The sequence below is a fragment of the Buteo buteo genome, chromosome 2, assembly GCF_964188355.1.
Source record: "Buteo buteo chromosome 2, bButBut1.hap1.1, whole genome shotgun sequence".
Taxonomy (NCBI): Eukaryota; Metazoa; Chordata; class Aves; order Accipitriformes; family Accipitridae; genus Buteo; species Buteo buteo.
Genome location: NC_134172.1, coordinates 30813205 through 30837784, shown reverse-complemented (window position 1 = coordinate 30837784; position 24580 = coordinate 30813205). Strand labels below are relative to the sequence as shown.

Below are 24580 nucleotides of genomic sequence, written 5' to 3'. Positions count from 1 at the left end.
AGCATTCAGTACATGCTTTACCGATAATACTTCTTTCCTTCCAAAAAAGCTATCTTAGACTAGCATGAAGTGTGGCTTCATATAAGGCAAAGCTATAACGTGTAAAAGTGACTACTGAGGAGCAGCAGAAAACAGGTATCCATTCATAAACTGGATGAGTAGTTTGTTTTCGGTTTAACAGGCAAAGATATACATAAAAAATACGCTTTTATTTTCTTTGTGGCCACAGTTTTAATATGTAAGTCACAAGGAGGGCCATAGAGAACCAGAATCTATTCCCTCAAGCACAACCAAACATTTAAACATTTTTTTGAGCAATCCACCAAAGGAGCAAAGGGAAAAACAAAAGTTTCACTTGCAAAACATTAGTTCTTTAAAATGCACATGAGTGCAAATACATGTGCTCTATCCTTACTCTACCTATAAGAAAATACTTCGTACCAATTATCTTTCACCTTGGAATAAGAGAAGGACTCTTAAATTCAAATTAGCAATAAAATTATAATCCATGACATATTGTAGCAAGTAATGACATCAGTATTTTCATCAGTGGTGAGGTATTACCATGTCAAAATATGATTTTCTGTCCTACAGGGGGCTGTTTAGTGATGCGCCAACCAGATGCTGACAGGTCATGTAACCCACCGTGCAGTCAACCCCACGCTTACTGCAGTGAGGTATGTGCTACTGCATTGGAGCATAAAACACCCCCATGAGGGCTTCCCACACATCTCTCTGCATTACAAAGACTATGCCAACAAAAAGTATTTTCAGAGATTTTGCTAATCATTAATTTGTTAAAATCAACCTCAGACCATTTTCTACCTTTCAATTAAATGTTGAATAATCTCTGTTCATTTGGTACAAACCTTCATAAAAATATATGAAGAGGTACTCTCCAGGCTAGCGCACATTAAAACAGTCTTCTCTTCCAGTTATCCATGTTGTTATGCTTTATAGCTCACAGAAAACTGTGTTTTTCTGCTACACAGTGTAAAACACTTGTTCCCTACAGACTAGAATGTGCAGTTGTGAAGATGGATACACTGAAGTTATGTCCTCCGATGGCACACTCGAACAGTGCACTCTCATCCCAGTGGTGGTGATCCCCACTATGGAGGACAAAAAGGGAGATGTGAAAACCAGTCGAGCTGTGAACCCTACCCAGCCCTCCAGTAACCAGTCAGGACGAGGAAGGACCTGGTTTCTACAGCCTTTTGGGCCAGGTGAAGTCATGCAATGAGCAGTTCTTAATGCTAAGTACTGCTGCAGGGTCTGGCATTTACATTTTTGTGATGCCGAGGAAGAAAAGAAAAACCCTTAAATGTTCATTGAAGAAGACAGGCATCTGCCCTGACTGCAAACAAAGGAAGAGACATAAGCAAACCCCTAGCCTTCTCAGCTACTCCATCAAAATATTTAACGAAATCTTGTATTGCAGTAGATATCCCTTCTACCTCTTAAAATTCACAGAAGCTATTTGAAATGTGACTCTAGAAGGGAGCTGGCTGCAAAGGTGCAAGCCAGGATATTAGATTATGCTGTCTCAACCAATAATGCTGTTGACAGAGGAGTGAAAAGGTAGCACTGAAGACTGCAGAGGGTAAGGGCTGCTTAAAATTTGCAGCCGTAGCATAAATTGTAGAAAAATAATCAGTATAGATATGCTAATGCTTTTCTGCTATATCCATATTTAAACTAATTCATGTTAGACAAGAGCTAACCATATTACTGATATTTAGCATAGACATGCTCTAAGTCTCTATAGGCAATATTTGCTTTTATGATGGACCATGTTCTTTAGAGCTGAGCAAGGACTTATGTGCAAGAGTGGCAAGAAATATATTATAAGACAGTTATCCCATCAAAATACTTTATAAAGTCCATCATGTAATCAGATTTCAGTAAATATTTCCTGGTAATATTAAGCAATGAGATAAATAAAACTTTAATGAACAAAATACTTTCACAGAAAGGGATATGATGCTTGTCCAAAATGATAATTATATGAAGAGAGCAATTGGTTATCTGTAGTGTCTTTTAAATTACATAGAGCTAAATATTGTAACACACTTGTGTCTTCGGGTATTCATTTATTTCTAAAGCTTTTATGAACGTTTTTAATCTGAAAATTGAAAACAGTATCTTTACATGCATAATCCATAAAATGCTCCAAATTGAGAACTACAGCAATACTTCTAATAAGCAGATTAAATCATGTTCAGGTTAGAAATATTTATGTTAGATCCCATTAGTCCTACTAGTATTTACTGTTATTTGTACTGTGATACTATATTTGATACCTGCAATAAAATGGTCTTTACGCCAATTAGTTAATACTTTAATCCACAATAAAAAAAAGAAAATTAAGCTTTTCTGGTCCTCCTTTAAAAAATAGCATGTTACCAAATATGTTATGTTTTACTCAATCTAGCTAATGCCACCTGAAAATGCCAGAGGGTGGGTTGTAGCAGCCAGAGTGCCAAAAATAAGCAAATGTCAGACAATTGCCTTCAACTGTTTAGGAAAGTGGCTGTTCATGTGAGTTCAGACATGCTTTTTGGAGCAAGGAACAGTTGAGAGATTTCATGAAAATTCACCCATTTTCCAGTAATTCATATTAGGAAGGAAACATAGGTCAGCTCAGATTAAAAAAAACAGTATTCAACAGAACTAATACTTTATCCAGTGAAGGTATGAGCAAATGTGGAAGAAAGTGAACATTTTGCACTTCAGATGAGATTTATGCTTGATTGTTTTAATTCCAGGATGGGGAATCTATTGGAAAGGTTTTGATTTACTCTAGCATGATTATTCCTTTCCTCACCGTTTCTAAGTCTAGATGTAAAATAGTTCTTTCACTGTCTTCAACAAATTATACTGCAGTTCCAGACAGGAAGGTATTAAAACTATCCTCTTCAGGTGTCTGTGCTGATGTATTACCCGAAACAGATGAGTTTGAGATGCCAATTCCCTTGTATACTTAGAAATAATCTGTCCAGGGGGAATTCAGAAAGCCTGAGTTAAATGCCTGTAGCTGCATATTATGAATGACCTCATTAAGAGAGTTCCCTGCTTTGACAAAAATAAATAAATCCATACACAAGGTAATGCCAGTCTTTTTTTCAAGGAGATAATACTATTTTAAAATAAGCAAGCCCAAAACAATCCCAAGCACCTTACATTTACCAATGGAAATAGGCCAAGGAGAGAAGAATTTAACCCATTTAGCAGTACTGAAGTCTGAATTCCTCTCATTCATATTATCATATCATTGGATATGTCAGGTCAAATCTACTGTTCAATTCATCTTTAATAGATCAGTTATTTCAGTTGTATCAGTTATTACCAGTTATAAAGTTTCATTAGGTTGATTAATGCAAAGAAGCTAAAATGTTTTTATATTAATTAGTTTTGAACAAATTGTCCACATGACTGCGAGACTTTGCATTGCTAGAGAACAGAAAGCCTGAACTTAACTGCACAGCAATAGAGAGGTCAGCTGTGAATCTGAGGAAAGTCAGTCTGACTAATTTTTGTTATTATTACATTGTAGGAACATCAACTGCATTGATAATGCCTTTTTGTTCTACAGAGGTATCAAGACGCATTAAGTATTCGGTCAGGAAAATTTTAGCTGTGTTTGCTTACATTGAAAATATACATGACTTCATGAAGTAAATATTTTGCCCCTTGTAAATGGAATAATTCAGCTTTTTAATGGAATTTTCATTGTCAAGGAGGTGCAACAAGGGTAGCTAACCTCCTGTAAAACAATGTTTTCAAAAAGCCATTTAGAAATTTGCAAAATTAGTCAGATAAATGTAGTGAGTCAAACAGCATGCACTGACCTTGGGTTGTGACATGCTCATTTGGGGTTCAGAGCAAAACCCTGCAGACAGAGAAGGTCACACTATTTTTCCTGGGAAAAGTGGGTGCATCTAGGATCAAGGCAAGCAGGAGAGTGGGATGTATACCTCAGGCTGCAGGGACATCATGTCCAAATCACAAACTGCCCAGACTGCATATAAATACAGTCCTTATTAACACAGACAGTTGTTCTATTTATGAGCATGGGTTGTCTTTTTTGGTGTGTTTTTGCTTGTTCTGTGAGAGGAAGTTGTTTCATAACAACAAAACTTGCATTTGGTAGGGGAAGAAATGGAAAAATTATTACTTTATGCGGTAGCAAAAGTTGTGTATGTGCAGTTAAGATATAGATGAGGTAAAACATGCTAAAGGTATTTAAAAACGTAAAATAAAACAGCAACAAGAATGAAAATAACAGGCAGATTGATTTACCAGAGCTAGACTGGAAAGTGATGCTATGAGCACAAATGAGTCCTGGGCTGATAAGCTGCCCTGTGATCATGCTGAAGGATTGCCCGCTACCAGTGGGCCCAGGGGATGGGTTTCTGGGGATCTCACTTGCTGCCCCTGCCCCACATCTCGGCTCTGTTTGGATTATCCAGACTTTGGCTGAAAAGCAGAACACAAGTGCACAGAGAAGATATTGCTCAGTCGTTTAATAGTATTTACTCTTATTAAGCTGTAATTGCTAGTGAAGACATTTATTTTGGATTATAAAGTATTTCTATACTATATCAGAACTAATAATTCCACAAGACTAACTCAAACACTACTGACTAACATTCATTCCTTTTAGATGGGAGGCTGAAGACCTGGGTTTATGGTGTAGCTGCTGGTGCATTTGTTTTACTCATCTTTATTGTTTCTATGATCTATCTAGCCTGGTGAGTTCTTTAATTATTTACAAACAAGCAGTCCCTCACAGACTGTAATGCAAGAGTTTACATATGCCACTGTAGAAACTGCAGGCACTTCTGTGAACTGCCGAGTTTAATTTTCCGTGTCCTTTGGTCCAAGCTCAGCTTAGTGGACTCTCACTATAGTCTAGATGATGGATAAACACATGCTCTCCTGAGGTTAGAACTTCTTACAAATATGGGATAGCTTAGTGTATAGTTTGTTTTGCTCAGTTTATCTCTATTAAGAATGTACTGTGTCCATGATAATTTCATTGTGTCTGTATCACAAAATGCAGAGAGAAATAGCAAGAAGGAAATTCAGTAATCAGGCAAGTCGGATTTGATGTTTGTCAGGATAGAGAGATACACAACTCCCAAAAGTCTGAAAACTTTCTCATGTGTTTTTCATACATGAAATCATATTTTGTTGAAAAATCTTAGTGCATGTGAAAGCAAGGATTTTTTGCAAGAGCACGTCACCTTTGAGAATGCTCTCCCTGAAGTTTTCTAGGTCCTGTTTGGAATTTCTGATCCAAATGACTATATAGGTGGCAGGTGAGGGAAGTGTGGTTGTATGCATCAGGCTCTTGGCTGTACTTCATTAGTAGGCATTTGGGGGGCTTCTGGATTTGTTTGGTTTTTAATAAACCTTCCCCAAAATCTCACTTCTGTCTAAGTAAGGAACAAAATCTTTTATTTATCGAGGAAAAGAAAATGCATTAGTATACAACTCCACTGCAGATGCTTTGGACTGCAATCTGTGGCCACTGCAAGCCACTGTAACAACCGGCTTGGTAACAAAGATTTAGATTTGGGCAGCCTAAGTGACATAGTTGAGATAAGATTTTGGATGAGACTGAGGATGCACAGACCTGGTTTAAAGAAATGCTTATATTACACTCTAAAAGAAGACAAGTACTAAAGCATGCATAAACATGCATTTTCCTTTAGTAATTTTTTAAAACTGTATCAAATGAATTAGAAATACTGCTGGATTAAAATCTAATTCAAGACTAGACAGGGAATGGTTATGACTAACAACTATATCCCATTATGACTGGTTTGATTATAACATCTAGAATTAACTGTAGTCATTCCAGCAACTATAATGAGATAAAACTAATCAAAAGATGGAACTTTCCTGTGGAAACCCTTGATGTGCCAAGAGAAGTTGATTTGAATCATATAATTTAAAAGAACCTGATTGCTGCTTTGATACATGACCAAATACTGCACTGGAGGCTCTGGGTTCTTCTGAAAACTGACTGATCTTGCAGGATTACCTGCCAAGGATTTCATCAAGTCACATCAGCGCCGTAACAGCCTGTTTCTGAACAACTGAGCTTTGAATTAGATGTTGCTTTGGATTGATAAGGAGATAATTACTGATCCAAGTAAAGGTTTTAGGCTTATAGCTTTTACAAATGAACAACCAAATGCATTATCTTAAAACAACACACTCATCTTTCATTTAGGACTGAAATCCATCTTTGCTATGTTATTAGTTTCTTGTTCTATTTACAAATTATCTTATTGTTTCAGCAAAAAGCCAAAGAAGCCCCAGAGAAGACAGAACAACCGACTGAAACCTTTAACCTTGGCTTATGATGGAGATGCAGATATGTAAAATATAACTTCTCATGGTGACAAATGGAGTCCAAATTAATGGATTGAAATCAGAAGGTATCCAAAGCTACAGGGATTTTCTATGGAGTGGATTAAGTGTTTTGACTTTTTCTTTTTTTGTAACTGTACCATAGATAAAGAAGGATGGATTTCATACTGCCTATGGATATTCGAGGTATTATTGCTTTACTTTAGACCATCAGCACTGAGAAATCTGGCAGAATCACATTAATAGACACTGCAGTTGGAGATTTGTGGTCTTTCCTCAATCTTACAAACTATAAGCACCACTTCTGTCTCCAGAATACTGTAGCTGACTTAGTATTAACAGTTGGAAGCCCCTGCAACATTAACCAAGTATAATCAGTACGCATGAAGAGTTTGTACCAAGCTGTCTATGACTCTTTATATTCAAGCATAACATATATACTCAGTTGAACCACATGTATTACTCTATCAGATTATATACTTGTTAAAGAGCATTTTAGTGCTTAGTACAATATTAACTGGGATTAACCCACTAAGCAAGTTCAACAGTTTGCCAGTTGATCATAACTTGTGTTAACCTGCATTTCAGAGGGCAATGACTCACTTGCAAAATTCTGTCCTATTATCACTCCAAAGTATAAAGGCCTCATATGTACATCCAGAAAGGAGGCATTCTCAGATTCAGTATTTTCTAGCGGTTGCTGTCTGGAAAAAGAATACCCATTGTAAATGTTACAATATGTTTCTACTTTCTCTAACTCAAACTGTTGCCTGCATCTTTTTTGCTACATGTAAGGCAAATTTTTGCACTATATTAGTGCAGCATGATATGCACTTAACTAGTATTGCCATAGAAACTGCCTCTTTTCAGAAAGGATGATGATGTATCTTGTGCAAGGAGTGTCAAGTAGACAGGTCTTGAATCCTGAAGAGAGTAGCATTCGGTTTGGACTGCGACTGGATGGAATCGGCTAACAACGTGTACTGTACACACTGTTCCTCGTCACAGCGGCCATTTGTAGTCTATATCATGGCAGTAATACAAGTGTCTAGTTTCTTGCCCCATCTACCTATACTGGTATAGATTGTCCTGCTGGTTTCTAATTGTACTTTGAAGGCTGTTTATGACTAGATTTTTTATATTTGTTAACTTTGTTAGAAAAAAAAGAAAAGAAAAAGAAAAGTGTTGCCCTGTAATCTTGAGTGACATACTTACTGTCTAAAAAGGTATTCTGATTGTTTGTTCAACTAAATAAAATGGTTTTGCTTTTTTTTCCTTCCACTAGTGAGAGCATTTTCACTGTTGCTGACAGTGCAATACTCAGAGCCCTTTTGTCTTTTCTAATTAGGATAATCGGATAGACTATTTTAAATATTCAGTTAAACTCTTGAGTGTACTGGCAAGTAAACAATAAGATCAATAGTTCTGCCATTTTAATACTCATGACTTTTTCAAAAACTCTGGCAGTATAAAAACTCGCTGTTAACCTCGTCCATGCTTATGGCTTTTCAGTGTTACACTTCTGTCATGAAGCTCATTGACTTGCCACTGTATCTACATGCCTGTTACAGATGTGATTCATGACCTGAGAAGGGTTATTCTCATCAAATGGCTTCTATGTGTAGCCTGAACATATAAGTGACTGTGCCACTACTAAGCAATACAAAACTTTATCAGGCAACCTCTCAAAAATAATTGTTATATAAAGTTCAATATTAGGTTCTCAGGTCTTTTTTATAACCTAAACCATTTCTGCCTACTCATCACACTATTTACTCAAGAAGCACCAGGTTTTGCACACCGAGTAAAACTGTAGCTTTGCAAACTTTGGCCCAGATCCACTGAAACTGATGACAGGATTCTCATGGACATCAATGGGTAACATCAGTCCTTAAAAATACCTACCTTTGTTCCATGTAGAATAATTCTTGGAACCAACGTGCATTTTGTGAATGTTCAAGAAAGATTATGGTCCTACTTTAACTTAGCTAACTTACATTAGCAGTGTGGTGTTACTGCATCAAGAAAATGACCTTCCTTCCACTGCTTAAGTATTCCCCAAATGGGAATGATGAGCAGAGAGGAACAATAGTAACAATCTTTTGTACAGGTTTAATTTCTCATTTTATTCCTTGATCTGGCTGCAGCTGGTGAAGTGCCATGGCCCCCTGCCACAGCAGTAGTTCATTCATATATGTGTTGCAGGACTGGGGGCTTCAGTCTTACATTGCTTTGTAAAGATCCATGTAAAGATCTTTGTAAAGATTCTTGATTATTTTAATTACTTCAGCATTCTTGAGTAGAAAACAAGAAAAACCTAGTTGATTCCTATTTTGTCAGACATACAAAAAATAACGTGGAAAAGTTATAAAGTTTTAAAGAATGATAACCATCATGTGGAGACATAAAGCTTAATCACTATTTCTGTACTTTTAAAAGTCTGATTCTGTGTTGTCAAATAGTATTGGACTAATAGGGAATTGAGGGAACGGGGTTTCTTTCATTGGCAATGAGTCATCTTTCTTTATTACACTGGCTGGTCCTAGCAGGAGCTGTTGCCTAGTTCTTGCTTTGAAGATTTTTATGTCCTAAATCTAAGAATTTAATAACTTGAAGTTAAAGGTATGCCATCTCCTTTTCCTCACTATATAAAAAGGACAAATGAAAAAAGAGATAGGAGGCTTTTTAAGTATGTTTGGCCTTTGCAATTCATGCAAGTATTTTAGTATGTGTTACACTTTATATCTGATCAGTGGATTTTGCTGCTGCACGTGTGCATCATACTAGTGCTGCATTTAAAATCTAGAGTGCATTTTTATTATTTTTTTTTTATGAACAAAGTGCACAGAAATTTGAAGCCAGAATGGCTTCCCTCGTTATCAAGAAAAAAATATTAGGCTATAAGGAGGGCTGAAATTTATGTAAAGCTAAAGGTTGCAGAGGTGATTAAGCCCTTTAGCATTGAAACAGAAATAAATAATAGGTGAATTATCAGTATAGAATGAAAAGCAATTTGATTTAAAAATCAGAGTGCTTCTACAAATCCAGTGCTTAAAGCAGCCACTACCGTAGATTGTTAGTTTGTGAAAGTAATGTTTCCAGTGATCAAATAAACCATTCAGAAAATAGCAAAGTAGACATTTTCCTGTTGATGTGGTGGTTTGTATTTTCCTTTTTAAATCTGTAGTTTCTAGATTACTGTGTCTGCTTTGAGTCCTGGAGCAGTTCCTTTTTGAAGCTTTGATGCAACTGCACAAGCTTGTTTATATTTGGTATAAAGCACCAATTTTGAAACTCCCTTCCTCCTGCCAAAATTTAATAAAGTTTGGTTTCCAATATTACAATCTGAAGAGACCAATTTAAAAACTCTATGTATAAATCACTGTAAAATATACCTTGAATGAAATGGAAATCTGTCTTTTTACCTTTATGTAAATTGTGCTCACCCAAAGTTAAGAGTTTATTTTGCCTAACTTAATTTACTTGAATATTTATTTTGTAGAACAAGGAGGCAGCTGTCTGAAGAATGTTTACCTTTTTTTTGTTAATGTTAATTTGTAAATTGTGTAATGCATTTTTATTTTTTAAATTATGTATATTTCTTTTTTTTAATGCACAAAATGTTTACGTACAACTACTGCAGATTTGTGTATATTGTCACTAAGCTTTATTCAGTTAATACAGATGATGTGAAAATGTAAAAAGTCTTACATTTTCATCTGGGTTATTTTTACATAACTGATGTATTGCTGACAATAAATATAAACACAAAATCATTTAATGTCTTTTTTTTAATAGATGTAGTATACTATGCTGGGATAGAGTAACAATAAAAGCCAGATCCCTAAAATATGACCACCTTTTAAATAGTGTCTTTTTTTGAAAGAAATCAGTATTTCTCTTTAAAAAGAAAGAAAACTACTTTCTGATGTTATGGTAACTATCAAAGTCCATTGCTACAGTCCTTGTTGACAGAGAAGTTTACAATGCATATTTAATGGATTGATAAATATCTGATAAATGCAATAAATCAATGGTATTTTAAATTTTCTTCCTTAATTGCCATTTTTAGGTCAGAAAAACCAACCCATTTGTGGAGAACAAGGGGTGGATCAAGATCTCCCTAAAAGACATCTGTTCACTTCAGTGAAGCTGAACTTGTCCCTATAAAAGAAGGAGCAAAGAGCAAAATTCCCCTTCTCCAAATAAACAAACATGCCCAATCCAATCGATAAAATTGTCATTTACACCCCAGTTGTTGAATAAACATTACTAAATTCACTCTAATTTCTTCTAGAATCAAAAATTTGTTGTTGATTACCTAAGAAAAATAGTGACTCCACACTTTTTTTCATAACTGCTTGTTTTCTATCTCTGTGCTCTCCAAAACTCAATTTTTTTCATGTCCATTTCTGCAGTGTATATTTACACACCAGTTCATGGGGTTTTGTCCAATTTCAGTAGTTATTACCTCTCCAGTAACCCTTCCAGGCCAGCCCTTAAAAGGTTTAAATTCAATTTTGAGAGCCCACAACTCTGATTTTAGAGGCATTTCAGGATTTTCAGAAGTACCTCTTACCTATATTTTCTCCTGCTGGAATCCACAGTAAAATAGCAGAAGCATTGGACGAGTCTTCCCACTTGCAATTTAACAGAGGAATTTTTTAGATAATTTTTTGTTTAATTCAGTACAGGCAGAATTCTACAGTTAAAAAAGATACTTGAGAGAAGAAAACTAAAATTCTCATTTAAACTGTGCAGACGAGAATTACCTATGGTATGCTAATGAAGATCATACGGTCTTCACATTCAGTAAAGAAAACTTACGGTAGGGCTTTGGCAATTGGTTGCAAGACTTCTAGAGTAATGGCTTACAGATTGGGAAATGTATTCTTTATTTAAAAAAATATCAGGAGAATACAATTTTCCAATACAAGTATAATGAAAGGAGATAAATAGAGAGGTAAATCAAGAGGCTTAGATAAGCCTTGTAAATACTTTAGCCTTCTAGTAATGTGAAGATCTACAGTATTAGGTCTAGAAAATTATCCTGCTGAAACAGCAGTGAGCTTAAGCAGTCATTCAGGATGGGCTTGGCATCACTAAGCACAATTTGGCTAAAGAAAAGATTATTTCTGAATCTTCTGGTTGTTTTCTTAGACACAATAAAGCTGAACATCTATCCAAAAGCATGACCAGACAGATGCTAATGACCAGACAGATGAACAAACGATTTGCACTTTTTCGAGGGGTGGGCGGATCTGTAGCAGGGTGGGTCTTAGTATCTGCTTGTCTGTTCGTTTATTTTTCAGCAGAGGGAGCAGCTGACTCATTTTGCTTAACTTCATTTGGGCAGTGCCCCTGGGCACCGAGGGGGTTGTCCTGTGGTGACATCCTGGTGAAGCATCTCCTACATCCTTTTGAAAACTGGCATCTTTGCTAAGTCCTGCTTATCTGAAAGGTTGCAAGGCTTACTCTGAGGCACACCTTCAGTGACATTTGGCAGACACCGTTGCTCTTTCTGTTTGCTGTCAGGCAACTTTGCACCAGGAGAGGACTGAGCCTCATGAGAGCACAGTAGTCTTGGAGTGCCCCATTGTATCTGCTGGTACTCACGTGTGGCAGTGCTTTCAGTCAACCCTTCCAGCCTGATGTATGAACCATTTCTAGTATTAACATCCTGACCTGCCTTAACAAGCTGATACTGTTGGATGCTACCTAATCCTGCTTGTCCCCTCCTCAAAAGCAGCTGGGGGTGGGGGTCCCGGTGGACAACATGCTGACCATGACTCAGCTGCAGACCCTGGCATTGACAGAGGCAGCCGCACACAGGGCTGCGTTGGCAAGAGCTTGAAGGAGGTGGTTAGTCCCTCCCAGCCCTCATGAGGCTCTGTTGGGAGCCCTGTGTCTGGTTTGGGGCTCTCTTTGGGTAAGGGAAAAAGTCCTTCAATTTGTCACCATGGTGAAGCTAAAACTTAGCCACAGGATCATAATCCATGATCATAGCTATTGTTGCTTTCCATATTCAAAGAAATCATATTTCAAACAGTTCAAGGTCGAACCTATTTTATTATTACTATGTGTTTATGTATTTACAAATCCTTTTGGTTTTTAGAGGAAATAAGATTTGGGACTTGTCTGTTTATAGATGAGGGGTTGGTGGCTCCCACATATGTTTTAATATTGTGGGTTGTAGTCAGAACCTAGTCCTGAAGTTTATTAGAATTATATTCTGAAATTGAAATTATAAATGAGTAAGTTTTTGTTTATTTTAAAAAATACACTTCATAGTGTCATTATATTTCTTTAAAAAGGCAGGAGATTACTTGTTTGTTTCTCAGTAAATATCAGATCAGCTTTGCTTAGCTTACAAATAAAAGATGTTTTGTCGCAAATTCAGTGTTGGGTTTGAAAGCAAGTCTAATTTTTTTCCTTCCCTTAATTATAAAAACAAAATCCCTTTCTTACCTATACATGTCAACCTGTGACTTACATCTCAGCTTTTTAATTCTTCCCAGTGCTGCTCATTGAGATGCATATATGGAAATAGCAATATAATTTGAGCCCATGACCAGAATTTAGTTAATAGTTCTGTAAATGCACATTCACAGTTTGTTGGCTGTCCAGTATTGGCAGATTATTTTTAATGCACTGCCTACTGAAGTCCTACAAAAACCTCTCCCAAACTGAACCCAAACTTATTTACACAACGTGTTTCACAGAAAAAATATGAAAACTCACAGAAAAACAAAGAAAGGGTGACATATTGTGTCTTGCTTTCATACTCTAAACCTGATTCCCTTAACAACTTTCTTCCTGTGCCCCCATTGTGTCTTGGTGCTTGAAGCAAATGCCAGATTTCATCCTTACCTGGAACTTTTCTGATTTGCACTGATTGCTGTCATAGCCTTAAGTCTCTTTTGATGTGTCTTCTCACTCTTAAGATCATGGTTAGACAGCAATAGTTACCTGTTGACAACTTACAGGTATTTGAAGGCATGCTATGAAAAGCAAAAATATGCATACTTAAAATGTGAATTTTGAGGCTGAAATAATTTGTTTCCTTTCTTCATGCAACCAAAGCATCAGCTATGTATTTGGAAATCTTGAAGATATCTAATTCTATATATTTCAGGTTCAATCACACCATTCTATTGCTGTGACTTTACACTTTTCTCTACTGTTCCCTTGTTATAGTCATTTTGTGTTAATTTTCATTGTAAAATCATAGTAAGGGCTGTCTCCTCTGTGTGTACAATTCTAGCAGAATGGAGAACTCCCTCTTTGGAAACCTGACTGTGATATGACAATAAACAATGATTAACAGAAGCTGAAATCCTTAGTATCTATTATTTTTCCAAGAATTCTAGGATGAAAGCTTGGTGGACTAGCTTGGAAATGCTCTGTTTGTGAAGTCCCTGAAAAGTTAAAACACCACAGAAATCAACCAAACCCCCTATTCCCATGTCAGGAGGTTATGTATTCATTTTCTATTTCTGAATGTTACCCTAAACACACACGGATGTTCTGTTTTTTAGTTACTCTAGCTACAAGCTATACCAACAACTTAAAATCATGGGTGGTACAGATGATCTCAAGGTATATTTAAAACAATTCATCAGAGATGTGTAGCATCATACATGTGATAGAGCTGAGTTCAGGTCGATATTCTGTACTTAAGATCAGGAGGGGAATCTCCTTACATGTGTATTTCAGCTTTGGATCTCATTTTTAGTTTTGATATTCCAAAAAATTAAAGAAATTTTCATCACTCAAATTGAGTTGAACCAACATAACAGAGACTAAAACACCCCACGTACTCAGTACTGAAGAATAATACTTCTCAGCCGCAGGTCTGCTACTTTTCAACAGGAGGGCTGAACCAATGTAACCCGCATCTCCAGGCAGCCGAGCAGGCCACGCTGGCCCTCGCTTCTTTTCCTCACTGACTTCTTCTGCAAGGACCAGTTCTTGCTCAAATCACCCTCTTCAAACAGGCTCTGTTAGGCATTCATCTGGTTATTAGTCCCCAAAATATAAACTACCAGTTATTAATTCTGGCCCCATGACCTACTAACAAAGAACCAATGATGTCCCATACAAAGCTTGACTCCCAAGATAGTCTGACAAACTGGTAGGAAATAAAGTTTCAACAGCTCAGTGTTACCTGTTATTTTAAGGATTGTGTTGGTATCTTCCTCACTGCTCTATTTCTTCAGTATCCAAGAATGAAGAATTCTGTAGCTCCAATTTATGAGTGGAAATCAGCGGCACCAGGTTTCGCTCAGCTGAGGAAATAAAAAATAATTAGCTGGCAGTTTTGTGACTGCCTGAAGTTGAATTTAATGAACTGCAGCAAAAGCTTTCTGCAACATTAGAACAGCTGGAGCTAAACCCTACATTTCTGCCTTAAATGGCCTCCACTTACTAGTTGATGAGCAAAACATTAGTAGTAGTCATTTGTTTGGTTTTACAGAAATAGAAAAGGTTTGCAGCACAAGCGAGAACTCAATCTCAAACTGGCTTTCCAATCCCATTGCAGAATTATGGTGCTAAAGAAGTCAGGGCAGAAGTCTAATGGCCTCAAAATTGTAAATGGGCCCTTTCAGAAAGGCAAAACATTATTTACATTAAAAATTGCTATACTGCATCTCTGTTAATGCATTCTCTTTGAAATGAGGTGGTACTGCAGATGACAAGACTTCCATCTGCCACCTTAGATCAATGAAGCGGCAGTACAATGTGTTTTTCCAGAATACTTCATAGGTCTCATCAAAAAGCCTTACCACCATGTATTAAAAATTGTCTTTATGTTTAACAACTTCTTATAATCTATAAAGCTTTCTGCTATTATTAAAGGCTTTATATACCTATAATAACACTCCAGAGATTATAAAAAAAGAATATAAGTGATAATAACATTTATTATTACTTAATCTACATTGTTTAAAGCTTTTAAGCCCTGCTTCAGTAGTTGTCAGTTACCATACAAAGCATCCTGGGCATTCCCACATAAACTGTATTGAACTATGTATATAAGAAGAAAACACATATGCAACAGGATTGGGAGGGTTGGGGTTTTTTCCCAGCAGAATCACAGGACAATTAAATTACACTAAACTGCTTTCGAGGAAAAATATTATTTTAAAGAATTCTCAAAATCACTGCATACAAATTTCCAGATTTTCATTCTCATTGCCTTCAAAAAACCCCGAGATCTTCCATTTACTATACAGTTCCTAAGGACAGGGAGTTTGTTCATTGTGCTCTCAGTTTCTCTGTGGAGGGCTTGCACAATCCATTGTCTGTGCATTTCTTCATATTTCCATAGCCTTTTGGGGGGGGGGGGGGGAATCTTTCCCCTTTTTTCTTGTTGTCAACATTGTACATATGTTTCATTCTCTCATGTCCTGGAAGTCTTTTGACCCATCTGAACCAGCTGCTAAGAAGAGCATCAACAGAAGAGAACAAATTGGAATAGGAGGAAGGGTACCAGGTATCTACAGTGAATTTGTTTTTTTTGTCTTTGTATAGTACAACCGTAGTTTTACACAGATAGCAGTAACAAGCAGTTATACTATGTAGAATAGTGTTTACGACTCTAACATGATGATGCAGTGCAGAGATAGACACGCCTGGTGCGACAGCAGAGTCCTTGAGCAGTGAAGACAGGATGCACTGAAGAGGGCCACAAGCACAGGATGCTGAAAGTAAGGGCACAGGCTGGCCCTGGAGACCCCCACGACTATAAACAACTTACTCACAGTCAGTTAAAGAAATGCAGACCTGGAGCTGGACAGAACTGGTTTTAGGGGTAACAAAGAAAAAAAAGAAATGGTATCTAACATATTTAAAAGACACCGCATATAGTAAATTTTAGTGTAATATGGAACTGCAGACCAATGAAGATGGAGTAAAGAAGTAAAAGGGTGTTGGCAGACAAATAAAAATGACCCCAAGTTGATCCTAGAGTGAGGAAGAAGAAACCGTCAACACAAACATCATATTCCTTGCAGTGAAGGACTCCAGATGCTGACAATTCACCGTAACACCCTACCACTGCCACCGGCATGAAACCACCAAGCTTAGCAGCCAGAGGAGCAGTGGAGACGTGAGCCTAACACTGGAAGAAGGGGTAGGCACTAGCAGGTGTGTGTGTAACAATTTTAACTGCATTATCATTCTTTTCTGAACAATTAGATCTGGACTAATAATGGTTAGACTGCTTTGCTTTCAGTTATACTAACAATAAATTTTAACTTTACTTATGTAAAAGGTGTGCTTCCTCTGTGCCCATAAGAAAGATTTTGAGTGTAACAACTCTATAACAGCAGAGAGAATTCTGGGGCAGATGAATGAGAAAAAAGTTTTGAGTTATATGAATACAGATACAGTATCCTCTCTTGGTACATCAAATTTAAAAAAGAAACAAAAAATTGAACGCTAGATACACTCTGGCTTCAAATGGTTAGAGAAATGTGTAGAAATGAAAGCAAAGGTTGTCGTTACCTTAAGGGCACATCTTGCTATTTTTAATGGAGAAATTCAAGCTAGTTTAGTAGGATCTGAACCAAAAATCCAAAATTTACCAAATCTGCACTATGTGCAAAACAATGTGATGACAGCAAATAAATCAACAATGACATTTTATGTAGGAAATATTTAAAGTATTTATTACCGTAAGCAACACTTTTATCTGGATTATGATGGCAGATGATGGGTCACAAGGGTTACCAGTTGAACTAATTTTGTCCACCTAATATACCAATGAGCTCAAAAACTGTTCAATAAGGACACAGAACTTGCTAATGCTAAAAAAAAAAAAAATACTGATTGAGCAGACATGGTAAAATAGCCTATGGGCTAGTTACTGAAAGCAGTAAAATTATGAACAACTGGAATAAAAAAGTGCCTGGAGTGAACTGAAGAGTATCTAGGATTAACTGTAAAACACTGCAAGATAGCAGTGGTGGACAAAGAAGAGCAAGGGAAAATAGTCATAAAGCAATGAGCCACAGCAAAATCTGATATGATCAAAGACATAACAAAGCACGTACTGTGAGGCTTCCCTCCCTCAAGAGAAGAGTGGAATTATTTCAGAATAACTTACATTTGTGATAGTAAGTAGCCAAATAGTGGCGCCTCTAACTATAGCTCACCAAAGAACTGATGAAGAGAGGGACAGCATAAGCAAGGAATTACTTAGTAGTAGTACAACATCTCTTCTTACAAAACAACTTATTAGCAAAAGATATTAATGAGTGGAAAAATTGAAATTAACGTTTGAAGAAGAACAAAAAATGGAAACTTTTCATAACACTCCAGAGGGCTTTTTCTAGCATTTACACTATCAAGCCAAGTATCATTTATCTCAGGACTCCTTAGGCCAGCAGTTGTCTACCAGCCACTGCATCTAGCAGACTTAAGTGACTTTTTCTTCTATGATGAGGACCAAGTTGCTTTTGAACCTATGCCGCCTCTTAGCATCCACTGCCCTTCTAATGGTTCCAGGGTGCTCAAGTAAGAAGCAGATCTGAGGTATAGTCTACAGCAGGTACCATTGCGATCAATTCATAAAAGGTAAGAAAAGCAGGAATGCCTGGCAGTCTTCGCTTTCCTCAGAACGTGATTCTTCCTCAGGCAGCAAGGGCAACTTAGTTCACAGGTAAGTGCCTGAAACATGCCTGCCACCCAATAGCATGGTTGAAAGACTCGAGCTGAAGACAGCTGAAAAAAATTCCTTTAAAAGGAGGATTTGAAAGAATGTGAATATCATAATGGGGTGAGGTAAGAACAGAATTAAATTCCAGAACATTCAGATATTCAGTGTACCTTGAGAATAAGGCAAACAAAAACATGTAACTGAAGTGCATGTAGACAAAAGAAGACTTTGATATATGGCCTTGAAAAAGTATTTGGGCAAATTGCAGCTGGAATATTCATGATTTCTAAGACTAAAGCATACTCTCTCCAGGAAAGTAGTAGAAGTCCCATCTGGTGAAACATTCAAAATAAACTGCCTGCATCAGTGGAACATTTGCTGAGCCAAAGAATCCTGCTAGCCAGGGGAAAGTACCCAGGTCCCCACCACTAAGGAGTGCTACACTGCTGATATAGGCCAGGTAGCCTACGGTGACAGTTCTGCAATATTTACCATTATAACAACTTGTTTTGATTACTTTTACCTTCATTAATCTTTATGCAATTTAATAATGTTTTAAAGCTTCAGCTAGAATTGGATACCATATGTTGACTTTCTCATTAAAAAAAAAAATATCTGACAATCCTTTGGTTGGAAGCCTTACTTCTTCACTTTAGAGGAGAACCCAAAACAGGGCAACTGTGAGGAGGAGCTGACTGTAAACTCAAACCCAGCCTTTCTACAATCTTTCAAATCAGAAAAAAATTACAAAGCTTTTGAAACCCTTCATTTCCCCCTTGTCCCATAGAAACTTTTTAGAAGATTGGAAACTGAACTCCCCTATGATTTCTTTGGCATGGCACACTAAGGAGTCAGCAGAAGGTTAAGGGACTTATGGACAAGAGGAAAAATGAATTTGGAAGGAGGATGGGGATGAAAATTGAGAAGCAGATGCAGAGAAGTGAATTGTAACAGTTGACTATCTGAAGAGAATGAAGATTGGACCCTGTGAGAAAAAATACCACATGATTATATAACTGATAGTATTGTAAAACATGTACATCTTCACTTCCATGCATGACTGTTTTGTTCAGACACTGAGGCAGATAACAATTTAAGATTCATATAAAACTTGATGGAATTAAGAAATAACAGAAAGGTGTTTTGTTCTATAGGTTCTAATACTTGCAGGCACAAACACGAACAATATCATTATTTCTCACACCCACAAGTAGGCCAGGCTGGGCTCCTGGGGACTGGAAAACCTTAAAAATTATGATATAAAACTAATTAATTAGTCACAGACAAGTGAAGAAAGCCCCCCTTACTACAGCTAGTAATCTCTGAGGGGAAAAATATTAAAAAGGGAAAAGTAAAATAAATTTGTCATCAATTTTTCCAAATTTTAAAATCCAACAAATGTCTCAGTAAAGGCTCGCTCTCTTTCAGCTTATCTGCATTTGGTATATCATACATATCATTAGCTGCCAGGTTCTTCATTGTCCAAAAATGTCAAGTTTCTTCATATGCTATTTGTCCAATACAAGCATATTTATTCACTACTTGTAAAATGGACCTAAAATGTAGTGAAAGCATGGCCCAGAGATATTAACTTATCGCCTTCAGAATTTTTGGTATCGAAATTCAGTAAGATTGTGAAATGACTACATTCCATCACTGCAGATTTTAGGCTTCGCTTTTACAAGATTTGCTTCCTGAGAGTTAAATGCTATCCAAGTTGTCATCACCACATCAGTATATCAAATTAAGCTGACTTTTCAAATGAGCTTCTAATTTGTTGGCTGAAAGAAGAAGAAAAAAAAAGGCATTATCTCACCACACATGTCCCTTGTCACCAGTCTGCATCCAAGCAATTTTATCTCATGGCATGTACTGCCATATTAGATGACATAATAGAGCTTATTTGAATTAGCTTCACTTTCCTGGTGTTGTCTAGATTATTATAAATAGAGCAGGCTATTTCACACACTCTACACTGGGTTTATAACAAACATATGTGAGACTTCTGGGATGGGGAAGCTGATGCAATAATAAGTATGCTAACAAATTCAGCCAACATGTTGTTAATTTTCCAGTTGTAGGCCCTTATCTTCCTCTAAGAGGGTGATGTAATTTTTCTGTAGACTTCAGTGCAGGAGTATGTAGCTACACCTGAATGGCTTCTCTGGCAAAACAAATATCTAGTTCATGATCTTTCAATAGCAAATGCTCAGAGGCATGTTTCTGTTTCTTCTATGCTCCACTGAAAAGTACTACAGTGCTGCAAGATGAATGGTTAAATTACCAGGTTTGGTTTCACTCTCATACCACCTATAACCATGGCCTGTGTGGCTTCCCAAAACCCTCTTTAATAATCAGGATTCTCATGTATTGGACTCCCAGGTCCCAGGTAAATAGTACCTTGAGGTAAAATAAAGTTTGTAGCTATAGAATAGGTCCACTCAATTTTGATTCTCAGAGCAATTTCCCTATGGTCTGGTGAGAATAGGGCAAAGACATGGCATTTGAGCACCAAGGTCTGTATAGGTGTACAGTGGTATGGAGCATAACTGTGTGAGCCTACAGAAGATAAACTACAGTAACAACACTGGAACAATTTATAAGCTATCATATCATGCTGGCAACAAAGCACAAAGCTGCTCGCTCAACCTTCCCCCCACCCCGGTGGGATGAGGAAGAGAAAATATAAAGAAAAGCTTGCGGATTGAGACAATGACAGGGAGGGATCACTCACCAATTATGGTCACGGGCAAAAGACAGACTCAACTTGGGGAAAGAAAAACAAAATTAATTTAATTTGTTACCAATCAAATCAAAACAGGATAATGAGAAGTAGACCCAAATCTTAAAACACCTTCCCCCAATCCCTCCTTCCTTCCTGGCTCAACTCCACTCCCAAATTCTCTACCTCCTCCCCCCCCAGCAGCACAGGGGGATGGGGAATGGGGGTTGTGGTCAGTTCATCACACGTTGTCTCTGACGCTCCTTCTTCTTCAGGGGGAGGACTCCTCACACTCTTCCCCTTCTCCAGCGTGGGGTCCCTCCCAGAGGAGACAGTTCTCCACTAATTTCTCCAATGTGAGTCCTTCCCATGGGCTGCAGTTCTTCATGAACTGCTCCAGTGTGGGTCCTTTCTGTGAGCTGCAGTGTGTCAGTCACAGACTGCTCCAGCATGGGCTTTCCCATGGAGTCACAGCCATCTTTGGGGGCATCCACCTGCTCTGGTGTGGTGTCCTCCACAGGCTGCAGGTGGGCATCTGCTCCCCCGCTCACCTCCATGGGCTGGGGGGGGACAGCCTGCCGTCTCACCACGGGCTGCAGGGGCATCCCCTCCTCAGGCACACCTCCTCCCTCTCCTTCTTCGCTGACCTTGCTGTCTGCAGAGGGGTTTCTCTCACATCCCACTTCCTTCTCTGCTGCAGGTTCCCTTCTTAAATCTGTTCTCCCAGAGGCACTACCACCATCACTGATGGGCTTGGCCTTGGCCAGAGGCAGCTATGACTTGGAGCCAGGGAAGCTTCTAGCAGCTTCTCACAGGAGCCACCCCTGCAGCCCCTCCCCTACTACCACAACCTTGCCACACAAACTCAATACAATAGGAAAAGCATAAAAAATTAGGGGAAAACTGCTTTGCTTATTTGCACAGCAGAGGGCCAGACTAGCAATACAAATATACTGGAAGCATGTACTAGCTAATGACTCAAAGGATGAAAAAGATGCCAACTTCACTGAATTAAGGACGGAAGAGAACATACTGTTCAGCCTGACTCCTACTAAACTAGCAGGCAAGACACTTCAGTAATCATAGAAACTTTACAAAACTTTCTAGTGCTAAACTCACTAATTATTGCAGATTTCTTCTCTTTCATAAATAAAAGTTTAAAAAAATGATAATGTCTGGTTATATAGCAAAACAACAGAAATTACCAAAGCAATGCCAGGTTGGGAAGACTTTAAATGATTCAGGAGATCAGCTGATAGATTACATGAGAAATGAAGCAACAGAAAATTGACTTGTTCACAATATCTGCTTTCATCTTACAGCTTGCACTAGAAATTGCAGTTCCAGTGAGTACTGTACTATGAAGAGTAGAGAGCTGCAACAGCATTATGAGACCATGCAGCAACAGCAAGGCAAGCCAGCCAGGCAGAAAGCCTGGCACAGAGAACTCTCAAGATATTGCTTCTTTTTCTTGTCCAACACTAATGATTGTTCAAGAAGAAACAATAAAAAGCAGGAAGAAATGACAGTACTTACAGAACATGGACAGACTGGTGCAAAAAACCACAACCATCTCCTCCCAGAGGCAATACCAGAGAATTTCAGATTCATCAGTTGTGATTACAACACAGAGTCCACAGAGAATACCATGGTATCGTGACAACTGTTTAATTTAGAAGGCAATAAATGAAGCATTTATTTCAATTACAAAGGGAGAAATAGAAAAATCAAGGTCATAGAGGATCTGCTATGTCTGATTTCATAACACCATTAAATGCAATTCTTAAAAGATTTGGGAACATACCCTCCTTAGCATATACATATGGTATCATATCTTGTGAATATCCTTGTTCTCCTGCTCACTCTTATGGAAAAGTTACCCTAGCTATGTACAACATGCATTCGTGTGCCACCTTGTAAGTGAAGTGGCCATGGACTGAACGACAAGGAGAGCTCACCCTACGGCAGTCAAAACTTTCCCAGGCAATGCGTACATGGAGGCACAGCACAGCCATTACAACGCAGTATGCACAAAGCCTGTCTGGGCCCTGAGGGTTTTTTTGGTGGTGGTTAAAGGAGAGGTAATGGAGAAATGCAGCTCTGTTAATGCAATACGTGCCATGCTGCTTGTTCTCAGTCCTAAAGAAGATGCCTTAGTCATGGTCCATCATTAGCACAGATGGATCCATAACAGCTCCGGAGGATGCCATTATTGACCTAGGTACTCAGAGAAGTGCAGCTATGCTTCTAGGTGTCACTGTGGTACTTAAAAGCCTGCAAAATACAGAGAGTCTGTGAATATCTCCTTAGACTTCATAAATATGTTCTATAGGACTCATTAAAATTTTGACAATAACATATTTATACTTCTATGTGCTTTTTCAAGTACATAATGTATAGAATTGCTTAGTACCCTTTTAACCAGTTCAGTAGACCCAGGTACCCCAGTCTTTTTTACTGCTGTGAAGGTAATAAGCCCACTTATTAAAATCCCATTGTGTGGACACTCAATGTTCTTGCCTTAGAAAAAGAACAAAGACTCAACGTTTTCAAACATTTTTCCCTTTTCCATTAAAGCCCCTTGTAGTCTGAGGTAAAAGCAATTTAATAAAGCCTCCTTCTGATGTTTACAGCTCTAAAAAGAAGAAAGGAAAAAACATCAGAAAAGTTTACCAGAACACTAAAACAAGTAGGGGGAATGATTTTTGTCATTTTTGTGATGTCTTCTAGACACTTTTACATGTCACCAGACCAATTAGCCAAAAGGGTGAACAAACTGAACCAGAATGACTTCATCATTTAACAGCAATAGCACCTTTTCAGACATTACCACCCAACATTCATTTCTTTGAATCAAAGTGGGACATCAAAGACGTTAGATTAAGAGCAAAGAACCATAACTGCTGAAAAAAAGTGATGGTCCAAGAAAAAAGATTAATCAAATAGAGGTGCAAATGAAAGCAATGAATCTCTAGCAGAGATTTTAGTATAAACATTAGTCTTTGCACATCAAAATATGAATGGTGAAAAACTTTACAGAATTTTCCAAGTGCTAATTATTACAAACTTTGGACTCTTGAAAAATTTACTTATAGTTTAAAACTGATCCACTTGTATATATAAATATATGTCTTAAGACACTGGAACTACTAGTGTGTTATTATGTCTTGGTACAAGACCAGGGAGGAAGAACTAAGTGTTTTATCAGAAACCTTTCTACGTATAGAAGCTGGTTTTAGTCTGTGTATGTCCAACATCCATTGCTAGGGGACTAGCTCTGGAAACTGTACTAATATTACCATTAATAAATGATAAATGGATATACAAGCAACTGCAAACAGGGTACCAGCTATGTGAGCACGGTGAGCCAAGACGTACTCCTAAGCCCAAGACATTAGACAGTTTTTGAGTATGTCAAGCCTGACCTTGGATATGTGGATGACAATACATTTTGAAAGGCATTTGCTTCCTCCTCGAAGGTCTAACTGTAACAGCCACATTTTTCACTCTTGAAGAATAACAGAAAGCATACAATACCAAGGAGTCCCCAGGAGGTAGCCGGGTGTCCAGTGCTCTGCCTTGCATTTCTGGACGGCCTGCAAAAGTAGCTATACCCTCTAGACAAGCAGCTAGTCATTTGCTGAAGTGACAGAAAGATCATTATTCATTTATAAGCTTGACATTATCAGTGAAGACCTCTGCCTGTGTTTATAGTCAGCTTTCTCTTATGTTACAAATCAAATAATATCTCTCTCAGAAATGAAAACACAATCACTAACAAGCAAAGAAACATCTCTTTTTACCATCAGTAT

General features: G+C 37.8%; 1 protein-coding gene across 1 annotated transcript in view; it reads left to right on the top strand.

Annotated features, from left to right (window-relative positions):
* Positions 1–10218, top strand: part of THSD7A (thrombospondin type 1 domain containing 7A) — a 297588-nt gene extending 287370 nt beyond the window's left edge. Inside the window, exons 27-30 of the mRNA XM_075049941.1 lie at positions 595–677; positions 1016–1226; positions 4667–4754; positions 6312–10218. Coding sequence (XP_074906042.1) covers positions 595–677; positions 1016–1226; positions 4667–4754; positions 6312–6396 — 467 coding nt within the window. The 3' untranslated portion in view covers positions 6397–10218. The remainder of the gene's footprint in view (positions 1–594; positions 678–1015; positions 1227–4666; positions 4755–6311) is intronic.
* The last annotated feature ends 14362 nt before the right edge of the window (positions 10219–24580 follow it).